The sequence below is a fragment of the Pan troglodytes genome, chromosome 14 (assembly GCF_028858775.2).
Source record: "Pan troglodytes isolate AG18354 chromosome 14, NHGRI_mPanTro3-v2.0_pri, whole genome shotgun sequence".
Classification (NCBI taxonomy): Eukaryota; Metazoa; Chordata; class Mammalia; order Primates; family Hominidae; genus Pan; species Pan troglodytes.
This window is the reverse complement of record NC_072412.2, coordinates 30,417,380-30,444,412: the sequence shown is the minus strand read 5'-3', so window position 1 is coordinate 30,444,412 and position 27,033 is coordinate 30,417,380. Positions and strand designations below refer to the sequence as shown.

Genomic DNA, 27,033 nt, shown 5'->3' with positions numbered 1-27,033 from the left:
ATTTTGCAACCAGAAGCCAGGCCTCCCTAATTTGTGCCACCTATGAGGTCCCAAAACATCTCAAACTGATCATTTAAATTATCTCATCAGTATAACCCACTAGCAACAGGCAGAAGCTAATGTAAATCCTTACTAAGGAACCACAACTTTAATATACGGCTCAGAGGATTTTTCCAAAGGAACAAGGGTGCTTACAGAACAATCACTCAGAGAAAAAAAAATCACACACAAAAAAGAAATAAGATAACGAACAAGAGCCAGCAGACATAATTTATTTAATCAGACTCAAAAAAACTTCAGCTATCAGAATTATCAAACAGATTATAAAATTACTATGCTTAATATATTTTTATAAAGAAAAGAAAAACTTTAAAACGTGAGAAAAAATTATTTTGAAAAGATTACACAAAACAAGCACATTTGAAAAATAACTGAGGCTGGGCGTGGTGGCTCATGCCTATAATCCCAGCACTTTGGGAGGCCGAGGCAGGCAGATCGCCAGGTCAGGAGTTCGAGACCAGCCTGTCCAATATGGTGAAACCCCATCTTTACTTAAAAATACAAAAATTAGCTGGTCGTGGTGGCACGCGCCTGTAGTCCCAGCTACTCAGGAGGCTGAAGCAGAAGAATTGCTTGAACCCGGGAGATGGAGGTTGCAGTGAGCCAAGATCATGCCACTGCATTCCAGCCTGGGTGACAGAGTGAGAGAGACTCTGTCTCAAAAGAAAAACAAAGAAAGAAAAAAGAAAAATAATTGAATAAAACTTGTGATGACAGAAAATGACTGGCAACCTAGAATCATCTACATGATGTAAGTAAGTATGCTTCAAAAACAAAGTTGAAATAAATATTGTTAAAGAAAAAATATTGAGAGAATTTACCACCTCACTAAAAGAAATTCTAAAGGATATACACTTCAGGAGGAATAAAAAGGATTCAATTGGAAGGCCTAAGAAGCAAGACGGAATAAGCAAAAACAATGGCAAATATATGATGAGTTAATAAAAATGTTAACTGCATAAAATAATGACAATATCTAAGTTTCCAGAGTAAAAAGAAAAAGGGACAAAAATATTGAACAACAAGTGCATATAAGTTGGGAGTGGGATAATCAGAGTTAAATTATCCTAAGGCCCTCAAATTTTCTGGCTATTGATTAATAAATCATTGTTAGGTTAAGAATGCATGTTAAATATTTAAAATAATCAATAAAGTACAGACAGATTTAACTTCTAAAATAGCAGAAAAGAAAAAATATGGACTAATAAATAAATGAATAAGAAGACAAGGAACTTTAAAATAGAAAAATAGAGGGGCCAGGCATGGTGGCTCACTCCTGTAATCCCAGCACTTTGGGAGGCCAAGGTGGGCAGATCACAAGGTCAGGAATTCAAGACCAGCCTGGCCAAGATGGTGAAACCCCATCTCTACTAAAAATACAAAAAAAATTAGCTGGGCGTGGTGGCGGGCACCTGTAATCCCAGCTACTCAGGGGGGGCTAAGGCAGCGAACTGCTTGAACCCAGGAGGTGGAGGTTGCAGTAAGCCGAGATGGTGCCACTGCACTCCAGCCTGGGTGACACAGCAAGACTCTGTCTCAAAAAAAAAAAAAAAAAAAAAAAGAAAAAAAGAAAATAAGGAGAGGGGCACAAAATAAAGTGACAGAAGTCAAATATATCAGTAATTACAATCAACATAAAGGTAAATCTGCTATCTGGTTTAAAGATAAAGATTTTCAAACTGGAGGGTGGGGGGAAAAGGCATGTCCTCTTTAAAAGAGACACATCTAAAAAAGATAAGGACACAAAAGGATTGAAAGAAAAAGATAAAAAATGATTATGAGGCAAACAACCAAAAAATGCTAACATTAAAATATTCATGTCAACAAAATAAACATTAAGACAAACAGCATCACTAAAGATAAAGACAAATTCACTAAGAGGATGTAACAATTCTAAGTTTGTATGCATCTAATTAACATAGCCTTAGAGTATAAAAAGTAAGAGTTGGCAGTTCCATAGGAGAAATCCACCATTATTATGGACGATTTCTACATTCCTCCCTTAGTAAATGATAAGCAGACAAAACAAAAGTAAAATGAAGGATTGAAGCAATGAAGTAAAGAAGAAAATATCTGAAAAGCATCATTAATACTTTCTTCAATCTAATAGATATGAAAACTGAACATGAGCTAGGCCATAAAGTAAGCCTAAAAGTACCTCAAATGACTGTTGTATAGACTACAATAATACTGTTAGAAATCAATAACAGAAACACCACCACACACACAAATATACTGGGTCATGATGAAAATTTTTTTTTTTAAAGTGGGTCATAGTCAAAAAAAAGTTTAAAAGCTTCTGCCTTGGAGTAACTCTTGCAGATGATCACCATGATACACATTAAAAATATTCATAGAAGCAATGGTTGTAATAGCAAAAAACCAGTAGCCACTCAGAAGCCCATTAACAAGAGAACGGATAAATAAATTATTAAGGTCATATGGGAGACTACTATAGAAAGTAAAAATAAGTTAATTAGAGCTGCATGAATCAACATGGATGAGTCTCAAATTAGAACCGTATTTGTGATAGAGGTGGGAGACAGCCAAATGCCTAGGCAGATAGGGAAGGGCCCCCAGAGAATCTCTGATCCACCCCACAAGTGTTTATTTACACCAAATGTTTTGTTCGAATAAGGGAACCTGCACAGGGGGTTTGCCTAGGCATGCCTGCAGTGGACTGGAGGCCCACATGCATGGAGGCCCACATGCACTGGAAGAATGGGGTGGAGCCACCAGGAATTCACGCCTTATGCAGGGGAGGAGAGTCCTCTTCAACTCGTGTGTAGGGGCCCTGGTATTCATTTTATGAGGTGGAAACCTGCTGACAGGGCCCCCTCTCTTTGCTGACAGCTTTCCTTTCACTTAAATACATTCCATCCTCCTCACCCTTCAATGTGTCTGTGTGCCTAATTCTTCCTGGTTGTGAGACAAGAATCCAGATTAGCTGAACTAAGGAGCAAAAAATCCTGCAGCATTTGTATACAGTTTTGTTTATATAAAGCCCAAAAGGATGCAAAATTACATGTTATTCAGAAATACATTCATACATAATAAAATATGAAGAAAAGGGAGAGGGAGAGAATTCAAGAGAGAGTTTAGTGTCGGGAGATGGAAGGAGGCCTCTCCTCAAGAAGCACATAGGTAGCCTCAAGGTAACTCATAGTTGTCTCCTTCTTAAACCAGGCAAGCTACTTAAGTATTTTGTTCATTAATCTTTATACCTTTCATATATGTTAGAAATATTATTTTGTATATATTCAATGTTTAGTAGATTTCCAAACCTAAGTATCTAGAGCTGACTTTTCATTAATCCTATCTAGGCAGAACTTGGTTTTCAACAAGCCATTTTTTTCATCTTTGTGGAAGAGAAGAATTACGTTTTTCGAAGTTTATTTCCACTCAAATATTCTGCATTACCATTTAAAGACAGCTGAGAAGTCAGAAAGTCTTGTGTGTGCCTTCTTGTCCCTGGAAGGCCATCAGCACTGCTGGACTGAATTACATGTCAAGATTTACCTTAATGTCCTAACATACAGATTCCTGCAGAGAATGAGAGGCAAGACTGTTTTGTGCAGTCAGGCATGCCCACAAGTGAAATGCAAAAAGGGCCTTCTTAATGATGATTCGAGAATAATTAATGATGGGACAACTGCCACCTGCCTCTAGAATAACTGGTCACAGATGTCCAGTAAATGTGAAGAAACCAGGAGTGTTAGGGCTCCAGGCTGCCTGCTTGGGACCAATAGGCTCAATTCTGCTCCAGACAGCCAAGCACAGACACACAACAAAGGCATATGTCTTAGTCTGTTCAGGCTCCAACAATAAAATACCATAGACTGAGTGGAGTCTAAATAACAAATTTATTTCTCACAGTTCTAGGGGCTAGGAAGTCTAAGATCAAGGGACTGGCAGATTAAGTGGTGAGGGCCTGCTTCCTGGTTCATGGATGGCACCTTCTAGCTGTATCCTCACATGGCAGAAAGAGCAAGGAAGCCCCCTGGGGCCTCTTTTATAAAAGTGCTAATCCCATTGATGAGGGCTCCACTCTCATGCCCCTATCACCTCTCACAGGTCTACCTCCAAAGACCATTTCACTGGGGCTCAGGTTTCAAGGTATGAATTAGGGGTGGGGGGACATGATCATTCAATCTATACTGGCATATGTACAACCGAAGCATCAAGTAAGAGCAGAGGTACTTTTAATGACATTTTTGCATTTTTTTAGAAATCTACCTCTGGACCCATCCATCTAGCTTAAAAGTAAAGAATCATGAATCACAAGATGCAACCTTTTTCACTGTTCTGTCTTCACCTACATAACTGAAATGAGCTTAAAATAAAAGCATCTAATTCACTGGAGTGCTATGAAATTATCTCTGTGGGGAGTAGATGTGGGTGGGGAAAACGCAAGATTAGGGAATGCAAAATACCTTTTACATCAAAGGACATGAATTCTTGATTAGTAAGATTTTTAATCAAACAAAACATGACATACCTCATGTTTTAAATCTATTGTAAAGTCGGATTTCAAGGATTCACTCTTTAGTCTCTTGGTAAGCCTAGAAAATAGAGACAATTTGATTTTTTTTAACCAAAAGAAGTGTCAAGCAAGACTAACACATTCTTGAGACTTTCTAGTGTTTGAAAACAGATAAACATACAGATTTAAAGATAAAAATAACAGTTTAATTTCCTTGAGGGAAAGGACTGTGAAAACGCAACGGCTGGCTGACCAATAAATGAATGCAAGCCTGGTCGCAAAAGTAGCATTCATTATTCCAACATCTGCCAAATAACGTACAATACAATACAATGCCTTGGGGAAAAAAGTCATGAGCTTTGTTGACTCCTGATCATCTTTACACTAAATAATGACAGAGAAAGAAAAAAGAAAGGGGGAAATAAATTGTGCTTGAGAAACAGACAACCGCCACTTTTTGTTTCTTACTTTAATGAATCTTGCTGGGTTTTATGGGGGGAAAGCATGTGGTTTTGTTTTATTTCAAGTCACTGTCTTGTTTGAACATTTTCAATGGCTCCTTTCCCATACAGAATAAAGCCCCAAACTCCTGAGCCAGTCTTGAGGGCCCTACCATTCCCCTGACCATCTCTAGCATCACAGCACCCACTTGCTACACCCAGAGCACACACCTCCCCCTTGTTCTCTCCCGCTGGACATCTGCCTAGAGTGCCTGTACCCAACCTTTACCGAGCAAACTTGTAAACACCAAACTCATGGGTACCTTCTCTGTAAAACTTTTCCAGATTTGCCCATCAGAGTAAATGGAAACTTCCTTGACCACCAGAGTACAAAGCACAGACCTATCAGCTTTACCACATTCATTAAAATCTGGAGCATACATAACTCTCTCTGTGCTATACTTTCTCCTCTGTCTTGCCAGCACTGCCCACCACACCTGACCACAGTGAGCACTCAGTGAACTCCCTGAATGAATTAGACAACATATTATTTGATTCAAAGCTAACGAGGGAGGAATACTTACCCAAATCACCAAAATACCATATTTTTTTAATTTATTTATAGAGCTCAAGACTAGACTATTAGTTTAAATTACAAACCTCCTAATACATAGTTTCACTACAAAGAAATAATAGTGATTTTAAAAAGAGTAGGCTAGGCACAGTAGTTCATGTCTATAATCACAGCACTTTGGGAGGCAAAGGCAGGAGGACTGCTTGAGGCTAGGAATTAGAGCCCATCCTGGGCAACATAGTTTAACATAAAAGTTAAAACAAATTAAAAAAAATTTTTTAAGTTAGTCAAGCATGGTGCACTTGTATCCTAGCTACTCAGAAGGCTGAGGTGGGAGGATCGCTTGAGCCTAGTAGTTGAAGGCTGCAGTCAACTATGATCACACTCCAGCCTGAGCAATGGAGACCCTGTCTCGAAAAGAAAAAAAAAAAAGAAAGAAACAAAAATTTTAAAAGAAAAAGGAAAAATAGTAGTAAGTTTCCATTTTTTTCTACTGTTTTTAATTACATCTGTCTGATTGGGCCATGAAAGATTTCTATAAAAATTCACTTCTGATTAGAAGAAGACAGAAAGCAGACACAGGATAAATGTGCTTCATTACAAAGCATTTGTCTCACAGCTGATACTAACACAGCTTGGTAGCAGGTAGCACCAAAAGAAGCCCCATATAATATCTGTCACATTCCCACTCAATACTTGCCCACAGATCTGTGAGTATAAGTGGGGTGGACTGAGAGACTATATCCTCAGATACACTCCAAATATATACTTAAGAGAAAAAATGTCTGCCCTGGCAAGTGAGATCTTGTTCAATTTGAATTCTGCTCAGTTGGAGCATGTTTTCATAAATAAACTGTATCAAGGTAACTTTGGGATTTGGACTCATGCCACATGCCTTCAAAATCTAATCAGACCACAAAGAGTAAGTATCCATTTCATTCAGGCTCCAAAGACAGAAAAGTCATACCCGGGCTTATTGCCACAGGCAAGGAACACCAAGTTGTGATTAGAATACAAGAGGCATGTGACCTCCACTGTTAGATGGCCATGTTTCATAGGCCCCTTCATAACAGTCAGTAAACACCTTAGTACTGTTACCTTAAACATGCTCTCCATCTTTTTGGCTTTTCAAGTTTCTTTCTCATTCAATCCTTGAAAATTCTTTTTCTTTGAGGGAAACCTCAGAAGGGGAAAAAGTGAAAACCACTGAGAATTTCTGAGAGTGGCTCATGCCTGTAATCCCAGCACTTTGGGAGGCTGAGGTGCGGGGATCACCTGAGGTCAGGAGTTCAAGATCAGCCTGGCCAACAAGGTGAAACCCCGTCTCTACTAAAAATACAAAAATTAGTCAAGCATGGTGGTGCATGCCTGTAATCCCAGCTACTCAGGAGGCTGAGGCAGGAGAATTGCTTGAACCCTGGAAGTAGAGGTTGCAGTGAGCCGAGATCATGCCACTGCACTCCATCCTGGGCAACAGAACAAGACTCCATCTCAAAAAATAAAAATAAAAAAGAATTTCTGAGACAGAGAAGGACTGATGAGAGGACAAATGAATATATACACGGCTATCTTTCAGTGGCAATCTCTTGCAGCCCACAGAGTGTACCACAACCAAGTCATATTTACCTCAATATCACAGACTTCTAGTGGAAGAGTTAGCCTCACGTGCCACCTCAGGCCTATGTCAGTCACCCAGTCACCTTGCAAACAAGTTCAAGTTCTAAGAGTGTGCAGGGCGATCAACTAACTTAAAAGGCAATACCTAATAGTGGTAACTGGATTTCAGTTTTCTATACACCAAGCAAGATAACAGGTTTTTCCAATGCTAGTTTCAGTAACCAACAGTACCAAAAAACCAATGAATGCCAGAAATTCCAGTTACTTACATGAAATGTTTCCTCATTAAATATTCAGTTCCTGGAAAACATGAAGTTTGGTACTTAGCCTTCCTAATTTTTAGAATTATTGGGCCGGGTGTGGTGGCTCATGCCTGTAATCCCAGTACTTTGGGAGGCTGAGGTGGGCGGATCACAAGGTTGGGAGGCCAAGGCGGGCAGAACATGAGGTCAGGAGATCGAGGCCATCCTGGCTAACACGGTGAAACCCCGTCTCTACTAAAAACACAAAAATATTAGGCGGGTGTGGTGGTGGGCACCTGCAGTCCCAGCTACTCGGGAGGCTGAGGCAGGAGAATGGCGTGAACCCGGGGGTGGAACTTGCAGTGAGCGAGACTGCGCCACTGTACTCCAGCCTGGGTGACAGAGTGAGACTCCATCTCAAAAAAAAAAAAAAAAAAAGAAGTTAAGTCATGCCCCCAATAGCACAGTTCTAATGACACAACCACCTAGGCTACAGATGTGCAAATGACTGAGGGTCCTTTCAACTCAATACCTAGCTGACTTTTTCAATTCTACTTCCAAGCTGACTTTTTCAATCCCACTTCCTATCTAACTTTTTCAGTCCCACTTCCTAGCTAACTTTTTCAGTCCCACTTGTGAATCAGTCAACAGAGCTACCTGCTGAAGGAAATCTCGATAAGGTTTGCTGGTGGAAAAACAATGGAGAAAACCAGAAACAGTGTCCTGGAATGACATATATTTGAAGAAATCATCTTAATGGAAGTTAATGAAAATTTCTCCAAAAATGAAAGTATTGTTTTAATTGATCAAATGGATGGACTGCCAGGAAATATTAGGCAGTGTGAATTCAAAACTGATGTGGAATTGTTAGGCCAAATAAAATTTTGGTTGGAAACAGTCTAAGAAAGTGTGTCTCATGAACTATCTTTAGGTAACCAGTTGTCCTGGGGACTAGGACAGAAGAAACACCTAAGTAACTGTAAGTTGTTACGCTACCTACAATGTGGGCCGTAAAGTCAAGGAAAGGACACAAAGGGAATCAACATTCCTGGACTGGCCTTCTTGGTTGTCTACATAATACAGAGTTTCCCCTTCATTCTTCCTAAACAAATTCTGGTTTTGATTAATATTGAGCCCAACAATTATACAGGCTCCAGAGTCAGAGATTGATTACTCTGGGCCAGCCAGAATAATCAATGAAATTCCCTGGCAACTGTTAATACTCTGGGGATTAGAACTGAAAATTCTAATAATTCTAATAATCAATGAAATTCCTGCGCAACTGTTAATAGTCTGGAGATTAGAACACACACGCAGTTGGCCCAACCAGACTGAGGACAAGCACTTACCATTCATGGTTGGGAACAGGCTATCTACTATTGGATGCAAACAGGAAATATGTAGCCCTTATTGTCTTGAAACCACAAGAGGAACCAGATTTAGGATAAATGGATTCTGTGTACTATAGGCTAGAGGGACAGAGAAAGTGTGGGTCCTCAATGATATTGATAAACTGCTAGATCAACCAACCACAGACCTCACCCCAATTACAGCAAAAGTATTTCCTTAATCCAGTTTGAGTTGCTTCCTATTACTTGCATCCAAAATCATGCTAATTGATATAGCTAATAATAATAGGAAGAAATAAAGTCAGCACATTAGCTTTGAATTGTGAAAACAACAACTAGGAAGATCCAATGTTGCAGTTGATGGGGCTAATGAATACTTTATCCTTCCTTTAGTCCTGAGTATAATACCAGTTTCTTGAAGAATAAATAAGAATCCCCACTAGAAAGCCATTTTAAAATATATCTTGACCACAAGATAGTTGCTATGCTAGATGGGTTATATCATTTGCTTGATTACTTGTTGGCATCGGGGGAAAGGAAATATGATCTAAGGTAAGTAGAATTTTAAACATGGCATTATGGTAGAGTCTGCATATTTATTTTGCTTTTTCTTCCTGGCAGAGGAAAGGGAGAGGAGGTAGGGAGAAGACCATGGATATCAATGAACTATACACATTCTACGGTTTGTTGGTCACTGTTGAGCGTTGTGACGAGCAGATGACACACCATGCAGAAGGCTATCTGGTGCCTCACTCCTTTATCATACTGGAGTCACGGGGAAGTGCTGGGAATTTCCTGAGCTTTGTGGAAAAGATTAACCTCTTGGCTTTAATTCCCTTAGTCATAGTTCCCTATTACTATGGTCTGAATGTTTGTGTCCCCTCTCAAATTCATAGGCTGAAGTCCTACCCCTCAAGGCAATGTTATTAGGAGGCAGGGTCTTTGGGAGGTGATGAGGCCATGGGAAGGGAACTCTCATGAATGGGACTGCACCCTTATAAAAAAGACCCCTCGTCCCTTCTCCCAGATGAGGGGACACAGCAAGAAGGAAAGGAACCAGAAAACTGGCACTCACCAGACACTGAATCTGCCAGTGCCTTGATCTTGGACTTCCAGCCTCCAGAACTATAAGAAATAAACTGCTGTCGTTTATAAGCTACCTAGTTTATGGCATTTTTTTATAGCAGCCCAAACAGACTAAGATGCCTACACACCCTGCTGCAGTGACAAGGCCCTCAGTTCTCGCTCCTAAATATGGTTAAACTTGACTAGAAAGGGAGATGTGAAACCTCTATGGAAGCTGGGCACTGGCTACCTTCCCTTGTCAACAGATGTGTTCAATGATCTCACAAATACAACGGGGAAGGGAATCATGGACCTGTGGTCTCCTGTGGGACTACCTTGCAAAATGCCAGATAATCCAGAACATAAAGTCGCCCCTTAATAAAGCTAACATCTCAGCTAGTGCACAACCTGCAACCCTGGTTCACGAACCCCTGGAAGCTAGTCATGTGGTGAGCATGAGACAGTAATGAGGTGAGCACTAGCCAGAGCCAACAAAGCCTGCCAGTGCTCTGGGTGCTGCTACACTTGATGAGCAGTGAAGCAGAGGACAGAGGTTTCCTAGAACAGGTTATACTTAATGCCAGCATGTCAGTCATAAGAATTAGGTTGAACTGCCCTATATAGGGATGCCAGGAGTCAAAAATGTGTTCAAACAGGATCACTTCCATCAACCTGCACCTGGTTCAGACAGTAAGTCAAAGGAAGCAAGAATAAATAGTTACTTCTAACACCTAATTCAACAAAAACGGAATTGAATTCAGCATCAAGAGGTCTCCAAGAAAGTCTTGCTAAAGGAAGACAGGAAATTGTGATGGGAAGAAGGAAGGTAAAACTCTAGACTATAAGGATTTGCCTTCAGGATGAGAGGCCTCCTGGATCAGAAGGCAGTGATGAAGAAAAGAGCTATACTGGCTTCAAGGAAATGATTACACCCCCGCTTGCCATATAGCTCTACCTGGGCCCACTGGTTTCCTCTTTAGCCCTGGAGGAAGAAGAACCTGCTGCACTTACAGCACTTTACAGGGCAGGCAAGAGCTGTGTTTGTTCCTCTCTCAAGGGACTTCATAGCACATGGGAAATGGGAGAGAAACAGGCTTATACAGAGGTTATAAGTCCCAAGTCAGAAAAATCACAGCCACGTGGGACTTCGCCCATGGAGAAGTCAGACCAAATCTTTCCATACTATAAAACTAAGTAGAGACCAAATGAGGAAGGCTAGAGGAAGCCTCCTGTGGCCAAGGATGAGAAGAATACTTGAGGAAGGGAAAAGGAACAGTGGCTCAGCCTACAAAGTGCAGGTCACAGCTTCTATTCATTAAGAGTCCACACTCAACAAAGGTGGCTAAACTGGCCCCAAACATAAGGCTGCTGGACACTGCAGGAAAAGTATGTCCTGGGAGCTCCTGGTCCTCAAGCTGTAGCAAACCAAAGTGTATTTAATTTGAGAAGAAACACGACCCAAGGCTGCTGAAGGGCAGAACATATTCCCCTCTCCCCTGCAGAGCACAGAATTAAGCAGACCAGTAGACGGTGAGAAGGGAATGACCACTACTTCTTCTTGTCTTCACTCCTCTTCCTCCCTGACCCTTCTAAGAATGAAGGGAGGGAAACTGTGCAGATGCTCTTAGGCATGCTTGGCAGGGGCCAGGAGATGGGCATTCTTGCCCGGCAGGCCCAGGACTGAGTGCGTGAGTCGAAGATCTTAACTGGAAACAAACAAAAATAATCCACTCTGGCTAGTTAAAGCATAACCTACATTTATTAAAGCATATAGATGGCTCATGGAATTACTGGAAAGTCAGAGTAAACAGACTGTAAGCTGAGATTCCAAGAACCCCCAGATTTGTACCACAGAAATCAGCAGCGTAGGAGCTTCAGACTCTGCCATCATCAGGAAGCCGCTGTCAACTGCAAACGACTCTTCCTTAGCTACGAGTCTCAATTCAAATGGTCCCCCATGCTTTGTCTCCTTCCCCACACAATTCAGTTCCCAAAAATAATTGTACATAACACATCTACCTGATGGAACCTACAACATACGGCTGCTTCCTAGTAGCAAGGAAAGCTAGGAAACACAGGGGGTTTTGTTGTTGTTGTTTGGATTCTACCCTGGAAAGGAGGGTATCACACTGTAGAGAACTTTGAAATGTGAAAGGAGTAGTCAAGAAGTTTTGTCCAGCTGTGAATGACAAGGTATGTAATATCCTGTATATCTACAATGGGCTAATAAGATTTTCAAGACCCCAAATCCTAGAGACAGGACACTTAATGATAGAAACTCTTTCATCTCTGAAGATATAAAAGCCACAAGTGCTTTATCAACTTTCCATTCCCTAAAGAACAAAAACATAATGATTAATCTGAAGGGCTTGTCAACAACCATACTTCTCCTGAATTACAATTTAACTATCTTCACTTTCCACATCTAACAGAGCACCATTGTGAATATACACACAAATAGCTAGGTATGACGACCTATAGTACCTTCCACTAGCTGTCCCTCCTGACTGGCCAGTGTTTAAGTATGCATACCCATGCACCTAATGAGTCATCAACTCTCAACCCCAGCAAGTTACTGCTTCATTTTCTTACTGGTGATCAAAGTTACACCTATAGCTAAGTAGATCCCTTAACAATAGTAATGATGCTCCCATGTGCATGGTTCTCAGAGCAATTCTGTGTTCTCCCTTAGTCTCACAACTTGTTATCTTTGGATGAGTAAGAAGAAATACAGAGAGGTTGAATGATTTGTCTGAAGGGTCTAGTAAATGACAGCGCTGAAGCAGAAACCCTCAAGCATCTGGCTCCTTTTCCAGGTCTTACCACACACTGCCTCTGGCTGAAAAACTCATTTGAGATCCTGAGATCCATCAGTTACAGTACTCAATGAAATTAAAGTTGATGCACACCCCTCCCGCCCCCCGAAAAAAGTCCAATAAATTCTTACTTGTTTACAAGTGGAATACTTAAGGCCCAGCCTGCAGCAAAGTCTGGATACTTAAAAACTGTAGGATTCTCGGAAAAGGCATAATGGTGAATTATTGTAGCTTCTTCATCATGTAATGCTTTTCCCAAAAACCATTCCTGTTAAATAAAGATATAACATGTCACTTTAAAAACAATCATTTCATGTAAGACCAATAGAAGGTGGTACTATTGGTTTTAGATAATTAAATATTTTGGGTGATAAAGAGTTATTAGCACAGATTAAATATTTCTAGAGAATGTAAACAAAAATATAATTAACACTAGTATGATAATGAATATAACATAAGCTTTGTATACAAAAAAGCAGTTCAAGATCTGATCATCAAGATGAACAAAATGTTAGTCATCATTATACCATAAATGTATAAAAGTTGTATTTTATAGAATATTCCATATAAAAAGACTATTAGGGCAAAGAAAATAGTATGCCCTTATACCCTACTGAGGTTTTCAAAGAATAATTTGAAAAATTCCTTTCAGAATCAGGGATTATTTATTTATTTACTCATTCATTCAAATGATTTTTATTGAGAATCTACCACACACCAGGCAGGAACATAGCTTACCCTAGAGTGGAGAAATGGAAATTAAGAAAGTAAATAAAATAACTTCAGGTAGTGACTGAAATGTGCTAGGATGAAAATAAATCAGGGTGACTAGGAGCTGCCCTGAAAAGAGAGTGAAATCTATTATGATGTAACAAACTGAGATGAAATAATATCAAGGAGCTGGACCTAGGCAAAAATCTGTTAGTCATATAATGAAGACTAGCATTTTGTTCATCCTCAGTAGCAAACTGAGATGAAATAATATCAAAGAGCCAGCTCTATGCAAAAATCTGAGGAAGAGCCGTCAAAGGACTTAATGCAAAGTCCCTGAGGTGGGAAAAAGTTTGATACAGTCAATGAAAAAAGAAATCCAGTGGCTGGAGCTACTGGGTGTGGGAATAAGGTACAAAAGAGACAGGCAAAAGGCTGACCAGGGTGAGTTTTATGTGCCAGGGGAAAGGAGCACAGACTTTATTCTAAGTGTAATGAAAGACGTCCACTTCTGACCACAATAGAATAATCTGGATTGCGTCTACTCTCCTGTCGAGAACAAGTTTAAAAGCTGGAGAAATTACACAAAGCAAATGATTGAAGCCATCAGAAAACAAACCTGCACGTTGTACACATGTACCCTAAAACTTAAAGTATAGTAATAATAAAATTAAAAAAAAAAGAAAACAACAAAGGCAGAAAGGACATAAAGGACTAAGATCTCAGAATTAGAAAGCCCATCCATGGGAGCCCCTTCTTTCCTCAAGGAGTTGGCTGATTCCTGGAGCTGCAGATAGCACACAGCCAAAAGCAGCAGCTGGGGGCTTTTGCAGCCTCGCTGGACTGAAAGGCGGAGTCTAGAGCTGGAGACCTTGAAAGAGAAGAGATGTAAGGGGGTCCCAAGATGCTGCATGCAAGTTTCCCTCAATGACCTAAGCTGCACAAAAACCAAGGGGGAAAAAAAAGAACCAAGGAGAAAGCAGCAGTGGAGAGGCTAAAAAGCTGAGCAAAGCCTTTAGCAGTACTGTAGTGCCGGGAGATCAAAGTTGGAGTTCAGACTGCCAGGACAAAATGGCTCTGGAGTAAGGGCAGTCTACGAATAGACGTACCCAAACAACATCTACAACCCAGAAGATTAAATCCTTCTATAGGAAGTCCTATCATCCACAGCCTTCTTAATTTTTCACATAAAACATCTGAGATTTAGCCAAACTCACCCAGCAGAGCAAGAAACAAGACCAAACCAGAAACAAGAAAAGTGAAAAATAGAAGGAGATGCACAGATAAAACAGATTTTGCAGTTATCAAATAAGACTTTTAAACAGCTATGGTTAATGTGTTCTTTAAGGATAAAAAGATTTTTTAAATTGCACCAAAGAACTACAATTTATAAACAAGAGCCAAATGAAAAATCCAAAACTTAATGCAAGAACTGAAGTTAGTAATTCAAAAAAATATTAAACACAATAGCAGAGAAGACTAACAGTCTGGAAAGCAAGTCCGGTAAAAAATATCCAGACTGATATAAGAAAAAAAAAGGGAAGAAAAGAGCTATGGCAATATGAGACAAAAGGAAAAGGGCTAAAATGCATGACATTAGAAACTAAGGAGAGACAGAATGAAACTGAAGGAATACTTGAAGAATACAGGCTTAGAATTTTCCAAAACTAACAAAAGTCATCAAGTTGTAGACTCAGGAAGCTCTATAAACTCCGGTGAGAACAAATACAAAGAAAATCACACATAGGCACATAATGGTAACACTGTTGAAAATGAAAAATAGAGAATATCCTAAAAGCAGCTGGCAGCAGGGGAAGTCATGGAGGGAGACAGTATACATGTTTTTTTCAAATAAACAGAAACAAGATATACAGTTGAGTTTTCAACAGAAATGATGAGAGGGGAAAGACAATGGTGGAGCATTTGTACAGTAATGGAAGAAAATTGCTCCCAACTCAGAATGCTATACCCAGCAAAAATATCTTAGGTGGAATGGGAAACCACTGAAACAGGAGGCTCTAATAATGGTCAAGGCAGGAGATGAGGATAGCCTGAAACAGCATAGTAGTATTAAATATGGAGAGAAGATGGACAGGAGATATATTTTGGAAGTAGAACCAGCTGGTCATGCCAACATGAAGTTGAAGAAAAAAAGATGAACCAATCTCAAGTCTTAGGTTTTTAATATGAGCAACCGGATAGACAGTTACAGTGATGATGCATTTCTGGATGAGGAAGATTGAAGATGGAAGAGGTTTAGAAAGACATTGAGAGTTCAGTTTTGAACATGTCGAGTTTTAGGTTCCTATTAGATAAGCAACAGTATGAAGTAGGCAGCTTAACATAAGAGAGTACATGGCTGACTCCCTCAGTTCCTTCACTCTGTTCAAATGTGACCTGATGAATGAGGTATTCCTTGAACACCCTATATAGACAGGTAAGCCCATTCCTAATGCATCCCTTACTCCCTTATTCTGCTTTGTTCTTCTCCATGGCACTTGTTACCATCCGACACATTATATATTTGCATTTTTCTCTATTGCTTATCTCCCCTGAAACAAGAACATCACCTCCTTGTGGGCAGGGATGTTGTCCATTTTGTTCACTGCTATATCTCCAGTACACCTAACGTGTAATAGATGCACAGTAACTTTTTGTCAAATGAATGTAGCAAGTCCAGGAAAGATTTAAAAAGCAACTCTCCTCTACTGAAGAAACTAGAGCATACAATATGAATCAAGTACCCTAAGTTCTAAAAGTTTTGTATATTTTCTCTTACCCAACCAAGACCACCTCACTCTCTATTATTTATCAGAATATAAAATCAAGAAGACACCATACATGAGTACTCTTAGGTATTTCTTAAGAGCCTTATTCTGCTTGTGGTTGTATTGCAAATACCTCCCACAGTCCTACTTTTCCTCAATTCAGCAACAGGTCATAACTGAACATATGTGACAGCTGTTAATTTTTACATCTAATATTAAAAATGTATTTAGATTCACAGATCCATATGATGACTTTCTTCTTGATACTTTGCCTATGGGTATATTAAATCATTACTGGGTAAGAAGAATACCCTGTAACAACCAAGACAAATGACCTCAGCTTGAGATGAAAAATTCAACACCTTAAAAAAAAATCTATAATGAAGCTCTTTATCAAGTGACTAAACCTTAACCAATATGAAAATCACTGTATTTTACATACCAAGCCAATATAGCTTGTATAAAGAAAATAAACATCTCAGTGTATTTTGAAAACTGTCTTACAAATCTTTCACTATTAAAACCTTTCACGATTAAAACCTCTGGTTGCAAATACAGTTTTATGGAAAACATGTTGTTATGTTTTATCTCCTAATTGCAGTATTCAGCTATTATATAGTATATGATTGTTTTTCAATATTTTTGTGTGGGTTATGCTGTAAACTACTTTTAAAAAAATTATTATAGAATCTATGCATAGAGCCACTCCCCTAATCTTTCTTAATGACTTTTTTAATGATTTCATTAAAAGGACAATTATAATCAAGAAAAACCTTAAAAGAATAACTCAGTGTTCCACTAGCATCTTAGAATTATTGCTTTTTTTTTTTTTAAAGTTCTGGGGTACATGTACAGAAAGCACAGTTTTGTTACATAGATATACATGCGCCATGGTGGTTTGCTGCACCCATCAACCTGTCATCTACATTAGGTATTTCTCCTAATGCTATCCCTCCCTAAGCCCCCCACCGCCCACAAGGCTCTGGTGTGTGATGTTCCCCTCCCTGTGTCCATGTGTTCTCATTGATTAACTCCCACTTATGAGTGAGAACATGTGGTGTTTGGTTTTCTGTTCTTGTGTTAGTTTGCTGAAAATGATGGTTTCCAGCTTCATCCATGTCCCTGCCAAGGACATGAACTCGTCCTTTTTTATGGCTGCATAGTATTCCATGGTGTATATGTGCCACATTTTCTTTATCCAGTCTATCACTGATGAGCATTTGGATTGGTTCCAAGTCTTTGCTATTGTGAACAGTGCCGCAATAAACATATGTGTGCATGTATCTTTATAGTAGAATGATTTATAATCCTTTGGGTATATACCCAGTAATGGGATTGCTGGGTCAAATCGTATTTCTAGATCCTTGAGGAATCGCCACACTGTTTTCCACAATGGTTGAACTAATTTACACTCCCACCAACAGTGTAAAAGCATTCCCACTTCTCCACATCCTCTCCAGCATCTGTTGTTTCCTGACTTTTTAATGATCGCCATTCTAACTGGCATGAGATGGTACCTCATTGTAATTTTGATTTGCATTTCTCTAAACCAGTGATGATGAACTTTTTTTTCATATGTTTTTTGGCTGCATAAATGTCTTGAGAAGTGTCTGTTCACATCCTCTGGCTACTTTTTGATGGCATTTTTTCTCGTAAATTTGTTTAAGTTCTTTGTAGATTCTGGATATTAGCCCTTTGTCAGATGGATAGATTGCAAAAATTTTCTCCCATTCTGTAGGTTGCCTGTTTGGTCTGATGACAGTTTCTTTTGCTGTGCAGAAGCTCTTTAGTTTAATCAGATGCCATTTGTCAATTTTGGTTTTTGTTGCCATTGCTTTTGGTGTTTTCGTCATGAAGTCTTTGCCCATGCCTATGTCCTGAATGGTATTGCCTAGGTTTTCTTCTGGGGTTTTTATGGTTTTAGGTCTCACATCTAAGTCTTTAATCCATTTTAATTTTTTTATAAGGTGTAAGAAAGGGATCCAGTTTCAGCTTTCTGCATATGCCTAGCCAGTTTTCAAAACACCATTTATTAAATAGGGAATCCTTTCCCTATTGCTTTCATCAGGTTTGTCAAAGATCAGATGGTTGTAGATGTGTGGTGTTACTTCTGAAGCCTCTGTTCTGTTCCATTGGTCTATATATCTGGTTTTGGTACCAGTACCATGCTGTTTTTGTTACTGTAGCCTTATAGTATAGTTTGAAGTCAGATAGCATGATGCCTCCAGCTTTGTTCTTTTTGCTTAGCATTGTCTTGGCTATGTGGACTCTTTTTTCATTCCACATGAAATTTAAAGTAGTTTTTTCCAATTCTGTGAAGAAAGTCAATGGTAGCTTGATGAGGATAGCATTGAATCTATAAATTACCTTGGTCAGTATGGCCATTTTCACAATACTGATTCTTCCTATCCATGAGCATGGAATGTTTTTCCATTTGTTTGTGTCCTCTCTTATTTCCTTAAGCAGTGGTTTGTAGTTCTGCTTGAAGAGGCCCTTCACATCCCTTGTAAGTTGTATTCCTATGTATTTTATTCTCTTTGTAGCAACTGTGAATGGGAGTTCATTCATGATTTGGCTCTCTGTCTGTTATTGGTGTATAGGAACGCTTGTGATTTTTGCACTTGATTTTGTATCCTCAGACTTTGCTGAAGTTGCTTACCAGCTTAAGGAGCTTTTGAGATGATGGGGTTTTCTTTTTCTTTTTTTTTTTTTTTGAGACAGCGTCTTGCACTGTCACCAGGGCGGGAGTGCAGTGGTGCCATCTCAGCTCACTGCAACCTCCGCCTCCCGGCTTCAAGCTATTCTCCTGCCTCAGCCTCCCGAGTAGCTGGGATTACGGGCGCCCACCACTATGCCCAGCTAATTTTTTGTATTTTTAGTAGAGACAGGGTTTTACTGGTCTCAAACTCCTGACCTTGTGATCCACCCGCCTCGGCCTCCCAAAGTGCTGGGATTACAGGTGTGAGTCCCTGCACCTCGCCACTATGGGGTTTTCTAAATATACAATCATGTCATCTGCAAACAGAGACAATTTGACTTCCTCTTTTCCTAATTGAATACCCTTTATTTCTTTCTCTTGCCTGATTGCCCTGGCCAGAACTTCCAATACCATGTTGAATAAGAGTGGTGAGGAAGAGCATCCTTGTCTTGTGCCAGTTTTCAAAGCGAATGCTTCCAGTTTTTGCCCATTCAGTATGATATTGGCTGTGGGTTTGTCATAAATAGTTCTTATTATTTTGAGATAGTTCCATCAATGCCAAGTTTATTGAGAGTTTTTAGCATGAAGGGCTGTTGAATTTTGTCAAAGGCCTTTTCTGCATCTATGGAGATAATCATGTGGTTCTGTATATGTGATGGATTACATTTATTGATTTGCATATGTTGAGCCAGCCTTGCATCCCAGGGATGAAGCCAACTTGATCGTGGTGGATAAGCTTTTTGATGTGCTGCCGGATTCGGTTTGCCAGCATTGAGGATCTTCGCATTGATGTTCATCAGGGATACTGGCCTGAAATTTTCTTTTTTTATTGTTGTGTCTCTGCCAGGTTTTGGTATCAGGATGATGCTGGCCTCATAAAATGAGTTAGGGAGGATTCCCTCTTTTTCTATTGTTTGGAGTAGTTTCAGAAGGAATGGTACCAGCTCCTCTTCGTAACTCTGGTAGAATTCAGCTGTGAATCTGTCTGGTCCTGGACTTTTTTTGTTTGGTAGGCTATTAATTACTGCCTCAATTACAGAACTTGCTATTGGTCTATTCAGGGATTCGACTTCTTCTTGGTTTAGTCTTGCATGTGTCCAGGAATTTATCCATTTCTTCTAGATTTTCTAGTTTATTTGCATAGAGTTGTTTATAGTATTCTCTGATAGTAGTTTGTATTTCTGTGGGATTGGTGGTGATATCCCCTTTATCATTTTTTATTGCATCTATTTGATTCTTCTCTCTTTTCTTCTTTATTAGTCTGGCTAGCAGTCTATCAATTTTGTTGATCTTTTCAAAAAACCAGCTCCTGGATTCATTGATTTTTTTTGAAGGGTTTTTTTGTGTCTCTATCTCCTTCAGTTCTGCTCTGATCTTAGTTATTTCTTGTCTTCTGTTAGCTTTTGAATTTGTTTGCTCTTGCTTCTCTAGTTTTTTTTTTTTTTTTCTTTGAGATGGAGTCTCACTCTGTCACCCAGGCTGGAGTGCAGTGGCACAATCTCGGCCAACTGCTGCAAGCTCCACCTCCCGGGTTCATGTCATTCTCCTGCCTCAGCCTCCCGAGTAGCTGGGACTACAGGCACCCGCCACCACGCTCAGCTAATTTTTTTTTGCACTTTTAGTAGAGACGGGGTTTCACCATGCTAGCCAGGATGGTCTCAATCTCCTGACCTTGGCCTCCCAAAGTGCTAGGATTACAGGCATGAGCCACCGCGCCCGGTCTTCTCAAGTTCTTTTAATTGTGATGTTAGAGTGTCGATTTTCGATCTTTCCTGCCTTCTCTTATGGGCATTTAGTGCTACAGATTTCCCTCTACACACTTCTTTAAATGTGTCCCAGAGAGTCTGGTATGTTGTGCGTTTGTTCTCATTGGTTTCAAAGGACATCTTTATTTCTGCTTTCGTTTCGTTATTTACCCAGTAGTCATTCAGGAGCAGGTTGTTCAGTTTCCACGTAGTTGTGCGGTTTTGAGTGAGTTTCTTAGTCCTGAGTTCTAATTTGATTGCACTGTTGTCTGAGAGACTGTTATGATTTCCGTTCTTTTGCATTTGCTGAGGAGTGTTTTACTTCCAATTATGTGGTCAATTTTAGAATAAGAGTGATGTGTTGCTGAGAAGAATGTATATTCTGTTGATTTGGAGTGGAGAGTTCTGTAGAGGTCTGCTAGGTCTGCTTGGTCCAGAGCTGAGTTCAGGTCCTGGATATCCTTGTTAATTTTCTGTCTTGTTGATCTGTCTAATACTGACAGTGGGGTGTTAAAGTCTCCATTATTGTGTGGGAGTCTAAGTCTCTGTGTAGGTCTCTAAGAGCTTGCTTTATGAATCTGGGTGCTCCTGTATTGAGTGCATATATTTAGGACAGTTAGCTTTTCTTGTTGTGTTGATCCCTTTACCATTATGCAATGCCCTTCTTTGTCTCTTTCGATCTTTCTTAGTTTAAAGTCTGTTTTATCAGAGACTAGGATTGCAACCCCCGCTTTTTTTTGGCCTTCCATTTGCTTGGTAAATCTTCCTCCATCCCTTTTTGAGCCTATGTGTGTCTTTGCACATGAGATGGGTCTCCCAAACACAGCACACTGATGGGTCTTAACTCTTTATCCAATTTGCCAGTCTGTGTCTTTTAATTGGAGCATTTAGCCCATTTACATTTAAGGTTAATATTGTTATGTGTAAATCTGATCCTGCCATTTTGATGCTAGCTGGTTATTTTGCCCCTTAGTTGATGCAGTTTCTTCATAGCATCAATGGTCTTTACAATTTGGTATGTTTTTGCAGTGGCTGGTACTGGTTGTTCCTTTCCATGCTTACTGCTTCCTTCAGGAGCTCTCGCAGGGCAGGCCTGGTGGTGACAAAATCTCTCAGCATTTCTTTGTCTGTAAAGGATTTTATTTCTCCTTCCCTTATGAAGCTTAGTTTGGCTGGATATGAAAATTCTGGGTTGAAAATTCCTTTCTTTAAGAATGTTGCATATTGGCACACACTCTCTTCTGGCTTCTAGGGTTTCTGCTGAGAGATCCACTGTTAGTCTGATGGGCTTCCTTTTGTGGGTAACCGGACTTTCCCGCTGGCTGCCCTTAACATTTTTTCCTTCATTTCAACCTTGGTGAATCTGACGACTATGTGTCTTGGGGTTGCTCTTCTCAAGGAGTATCTTTGTAGTGTTCTCCATATTTCTGAGTTTGAATGTTGACCTGCTTTGCTACGTTGGGGAAATTCTCCCGGATAATATCCTGAAGAGTGTTTTCCAACTTGGTTCCATTCTCCCCATCACTTTCAGGTACAGCAATCAAATGTAGATTTGGTCTTTTCACATAGTCCCATATTTCTTGGAGGCTTTATTCATTTCTTTTCACTCTTTTTTCTCTAATCTTGTCTTCTTGCTTTATTTCATTATCTTCAATCTCTGATATCCTTTCTTCCACTTGATCGATTCGGCTATTGGTACTTGGGTATGCTTCACAAAGTGCTTGTGCTGTGTTTTTCAGCTCCATCAGGTCATTTACGTTCTTCTCTAAACTGGTTATTCTAGTTAGCAATTCCTATAACCTTTTTTCAAGGTTCTTAGCTTCCTTGCATTGGGTTAGAACATGCTCCTTTAGCTTGAAGGAGTTTGTTATTACCCACCTTCGGAAGCCTACTTCTGTCAATTCGTCAAACTCATTCTCCATCCAGTTTTGTTCCCTTGCTGGTGAGGAGTTGTGATCCTTTGAAGGAGAAGAGGTGTTCTGGTTTTTGGGATTTTCAGCCGTTTTGTGCTGGTTTCTCCCCAATCTTCATGGATTTATCTACGTTTGGTCTTTGAAGTCGGTGACCTTCGGAGGGGGTCTCTGAGTGGACGTCCTTTTTGTTGATGTTGATACTATTCCTTTCTGTTTATTAGTTTTCCTTCTAACAGTCTGGCCCCCTGCTACAGGTCTGCTGGAGTTTGCTGGAGATCCGTTCCAGATCCTGTTTGCCTGGGTATCCCCGGTGGAGGGTGCAGAACCACAAAGATTGCTGCCTGTTCCCTCCTCTGGAAGCTTCATCCCAGAGGAGCACCTGCCAGATGCCAGTCAGAGCTCTCCTGTATGAGGTGTCTGTCGGCCCCTACTGGGAGGTGTCTCCCAGTCAGGCTACACGGAGGTTCAGGGACCCACTTCAGGAGGGAGGCTGTCCCTTATCAGAGCTCAAACACTGTGCTGAGAGATCCGCTGCTCTCTTCAGAGCTGCCAGGTAGGGACATTTAAGTCTGCTGAAGTGGCGCCCATAACTGCCCCTTCCCCCAGGTTCTCTGTCCCAGGGAGGTGGAGGTTTTATCTATAAGTCTCTGACTGGGGCTGCTGCCTTTTTTCAGAGATGCCCTGCCCAGAGAGGAGGGAATCTTAACAGGCAGTCTGGCGGCAGAGGCCTTGCTGGGCTGTGGTGGGCTCCACCCAGTTTGAACTTCCTGGTGGCTTTGTTTACACTGTGAGGGTAAAATTGCCTACTCAAGCCTCAGCAATGGCGGACGCCCCTCAGAATTACTTTTTACAAGCACCTGTGTTTTATCTCTATTAAAAATAAATTTAGGCCAGGTGTGGTGGCTCCATGCCTGTAATCCCAGCACTTTTGGAGGCTGAGGCAGGCAGATCACTTGAGACCAGGAGTTCAAGACCAGACTGGCCAACAGGGCAAAATCCCATCTTTACTAAAAATTCAAAAATTACTCAGGTTTGCTGGTGCAAGACTGTAATCCCAGCTACTTGGGAGGCTGAGGCACAAGAATTGATTGAACCTGGGAGGTGGAGGTTGCAGTGAGCCAAGACTGCACCACTGCACTCCGGCCTGGGTGACAGAACGAGACTCTGTCTCAAAAAATAAAATAAAACAAAATAAAGTCAACACACCTCATAAAATACACATATATTAAAAGCATACTGTGGTTACAAAGGAAAGACTTCAAACAACATACAAAAATTTATAGAAATCACCGAGGAAGGCAATTTAATAAAGATTAATAAAAGTTAAAGTTTTACATTTAAAATATTTTGACAGTATACATTTGCATTAGTAAGAATGACTGAAAGATGATGAAGGAAATAAATCAGAATCAAACAAAATACCTTATACCCTCACACATTACATAATTATTTTAATGTACTCAAAGTTTATTTGTGTAAATATCAAAGCCAGGTTTGCTTTATACTTTTTTCCCTTCAAATGGTAGAGGACAAAAAAATCACACTGGTTTGAGCTAACTTCAACATTATATAATCTTTATCATTTCTTACTGTTAGTCTCAAAAGAAATAAAGCATCCTGGATGTTTTTTTTTTACACATGGCAGAGTTCTGAAAAGAAGGAGAAAACATCTCCTTTTACCTCTGTTCTGTACTTGCTTTTCATGAACTTGCTTTGAACTTTTAAATTTATCATCCCAATTTTCATTAAAAAGCAAAGTGAGTCACCATCTCCTGTACAGAATTAGAGCTATGGATAATGGAAAAATAACCTCCAGGTGAAATGAACACTAGGAGGAGGTGAAAACTCCTACATCCTAAAAAAGATTTGGGAGTTTTTCCCAAGCCAAAAGGAAACATAAAAGCCTAACAAATGGTTTGCGTAAAACATGGCAGAAAGTGCACAGATGCTGGTTAGTGTCATCTGAAAAGACTGGATGAGACAGGTTCATAATTCTTCTCTTTGAAAGAATTATTTTTTTAACCCAATGACCTTCTCATCCAATTATATCTAAAGCTTCCCAGAAATTAAAAGCATGAAGAAAAATCATAATGGATCTTTCCAGCATTTAAAGATCATCAAAAGCAGTGGTTTCTATTATAGTAACAGGCTTTCCAGGGTTGGAGAAATTAATCTAACGATCACTGTTGCCCAGTGTTTGACATCTACATCAACAAACCGAGCAGAACCCAGAAGCTTGCCTTTTATTCCCCATGAGCTCATTACATCTGATTCATCTCAGGAGCGAGCATCCGAAGGTGGGTGGGACAGGTTTCCACTGGGACCAGAAAGGGCCCATCTCTGCTTATCTCAAGTTTAAAGAATTCCAAAAAGTGATCAGGTTGTAACCTGGGCTTCCTTCCTCTGAAAGAGAACTGAATGAGCTCGATTTACTCTTGACACATTTCCAAGGCAGCTCTCTAAACCTAACGAGCCTTTGAACATAGCCCAGCAGCAAAACTGATTATTACAGGGTTATAAAGTCATTTGCAAATATTCACTGACCACCTACTAAGTGTTAAACACTCTGCTAAGGGCTAGGGATTTCAAGGCAAACAAAATCCAGTTGCTCTATCAAATCTGCACGAAATAAAAACAAGATCTGAAAATGTAAAAGCAGTAGTGGACTTCACTGAGTTCCTCTAGTTCAAGATACATCCCTTCCCACCCCCATTCTTTCTCAAATCGTGTTCCCTCTGCCTGGCGTAGACCCTCTTTCTCTCTTGCTAACTCCTACTCATCCTACAGAACTCAGATTAAATGTCACTTCCTGTCCTGACCCTCCCAGGTTAGATTCCATACCCCTGTTATATGCTTCTAACAGCACCCTAGTCTTCCTTATTAGAGATGTTTTTCTTCTAACCATAACTGCTTCTCTAATGGTCTGTTCTCCCTGCTATTCTGTGCCACCCACATGGTCAGAATCGCTGTCTGTTTTGTTCTAGCCTCCGCCATCCACAGTGCTCAGTATACAGCTGGCACTCAAAAAAAATTTTCTATCTAAAATAATATATGGTCACTGTCTAATAAGCAGAAATAGCCAACTTAAGTTTATTGCTAAGAAAAGCAGTTTACGAACTTCAAGTTATAGTTTCCAACTCTCTGAAATTGCTAACACATATATTAACAGATTTTTTTCATTTAAAATGGCTCATTATAAGCTCTGTCCCTCTATAAGCTACAAACTTCAAAGAGCATTACTTAACATATCTCAGATATTCAACAATGTTTCATTCTTTTTAATTTTAAACTAAGTGGTTTTTTATTAGATTCAAAAGCTTCTTAATCAAAATTAAATCTCCTTTGAAACACTGTCCCCCAAAATAAGAACTGGAATTGAAGTTATATTCACCTTAGAGGGGTCATATCTTCTGAGGGTTTCCAAGAGTTTTGGAATCTGTATTCTTGTCTCTTCTTCACAGAAGAAAATCCAAGATGAATTTCTGCTATATGTTACAGAAAAGCTGACCAAAAGAAACAAGTTTCAGTAATCACTTCTGTAAAATAAGTTAATAATAAGGTTTAAAACTGATCAGTAGGAAGTGAATGAAGGGTACACAGAATGGCATATCTAATTTTTTTCTCTATATTTTTCTTCAGCTTATAGAAAAGCCAGATGCTAATGGTTTAAAAAACAGCTGGAGTTCTTAAAGTTAATTCTCTCCATAATAACACTAGTTCAGGGGATAAATAATTTCCAAATATCAACTTGAAGCATTTTATTCTTTAAGAAAAAGCATATATAGGGCAGGGTGTGGTGGCTCACGCCTGTTATCCCAGCACTTTGGGAGGCCAAGGCAGACGGATCACAAGGTCAACAGATCAAGGCCATCCTGGTCAACATGGTAAAATCTCATCTATACTAAAAATAAAAAATTAACTGGGAGTGGTGGTGCACGCCTGTAGTCACAGCTACTCGGGAGGCTGAGGCAGGAGAATTGCTTGAACCCATGAGGCAGAGCTTGCAGGAGCCAAGTCACCACTGCACTCCAGCCTAGCGACAGAGCGAGACTCTGTCTCCAAAAAAAAAGAAAAAGCTATTCATGATTAAGAACCAATCATCAAGAAATTTGGTTAAGGTAGTAATCATAAAAAGTAAAACTCAAATTTACTTCACTTACTGACTGAGGAAAACCACACCCTCTTAATAAAAAGACTAAGGGCGTAAAAGTGTTCAGGTAGGAATGTCAGTAATTCACACGTGAGTTAAACAAACGTACTGCGGTAACAACGGAAGTATGGTCCATGCACCTTCTTGTTTAGCCAGCTGATGAAGGAGGAGGACACTGGGGAGCTCCTGAGAAAACAACGATCAAAGAAGATAAGTATGAATTGACTACTCCGAAAAAAAGTAAAAAAAAAGAAAAGAAAAAAGAAAAAAAGAAAAGGCTTGGCTTAAAATGCAGCTGTTTCTAGAGACCTGACATGGTACTCTTCAAACCACTTCTTTTTCCTCATTTTCTCCAGGAGCTACTGGAAATGAAGTATTTTGGCTGAATCCATGCAACCTCTA

At 39.9% G+C, this 27,033-nt stretch overlaps 1 protein-coding gene across 3 annotated transcripts in view; it reads right to left on the bottom strand.

Annotated features, from left to right (window-relative positions):
• The window catches only part of B3GLCT (beta 3-glucosyltransferase), a 125,547-nt gene that overhangs the window by 51,683 nt on the left and 46,831 nt on the right, over nt 1-27,033 (bottom strand). For all 3 annotated transcript variants that reach the window (XM_509616.9, XM_054665170.2, XM_054665172.2), the window contains 4 exons: nt 26,741-26,817; nt 25,873-25,984; nt 12,778-12,914; nt 4,559-4,622 (listed from right to left, as the gene is read on the bottom strand). In XM_509616.9, coding sequence (XP_509616.5) covers nt 4,559-4,622; nt 12,778-12,914; nt 25,873-25,984; nt 26,741-26,817 — 390 coding nt within the window. The remainder of the gene's footprint in view (nt 1-4,558; nt 4,623-12,777; nt 12,915-25,872; nt 25,985-26,740; nt 26,818-27,033) is intronic.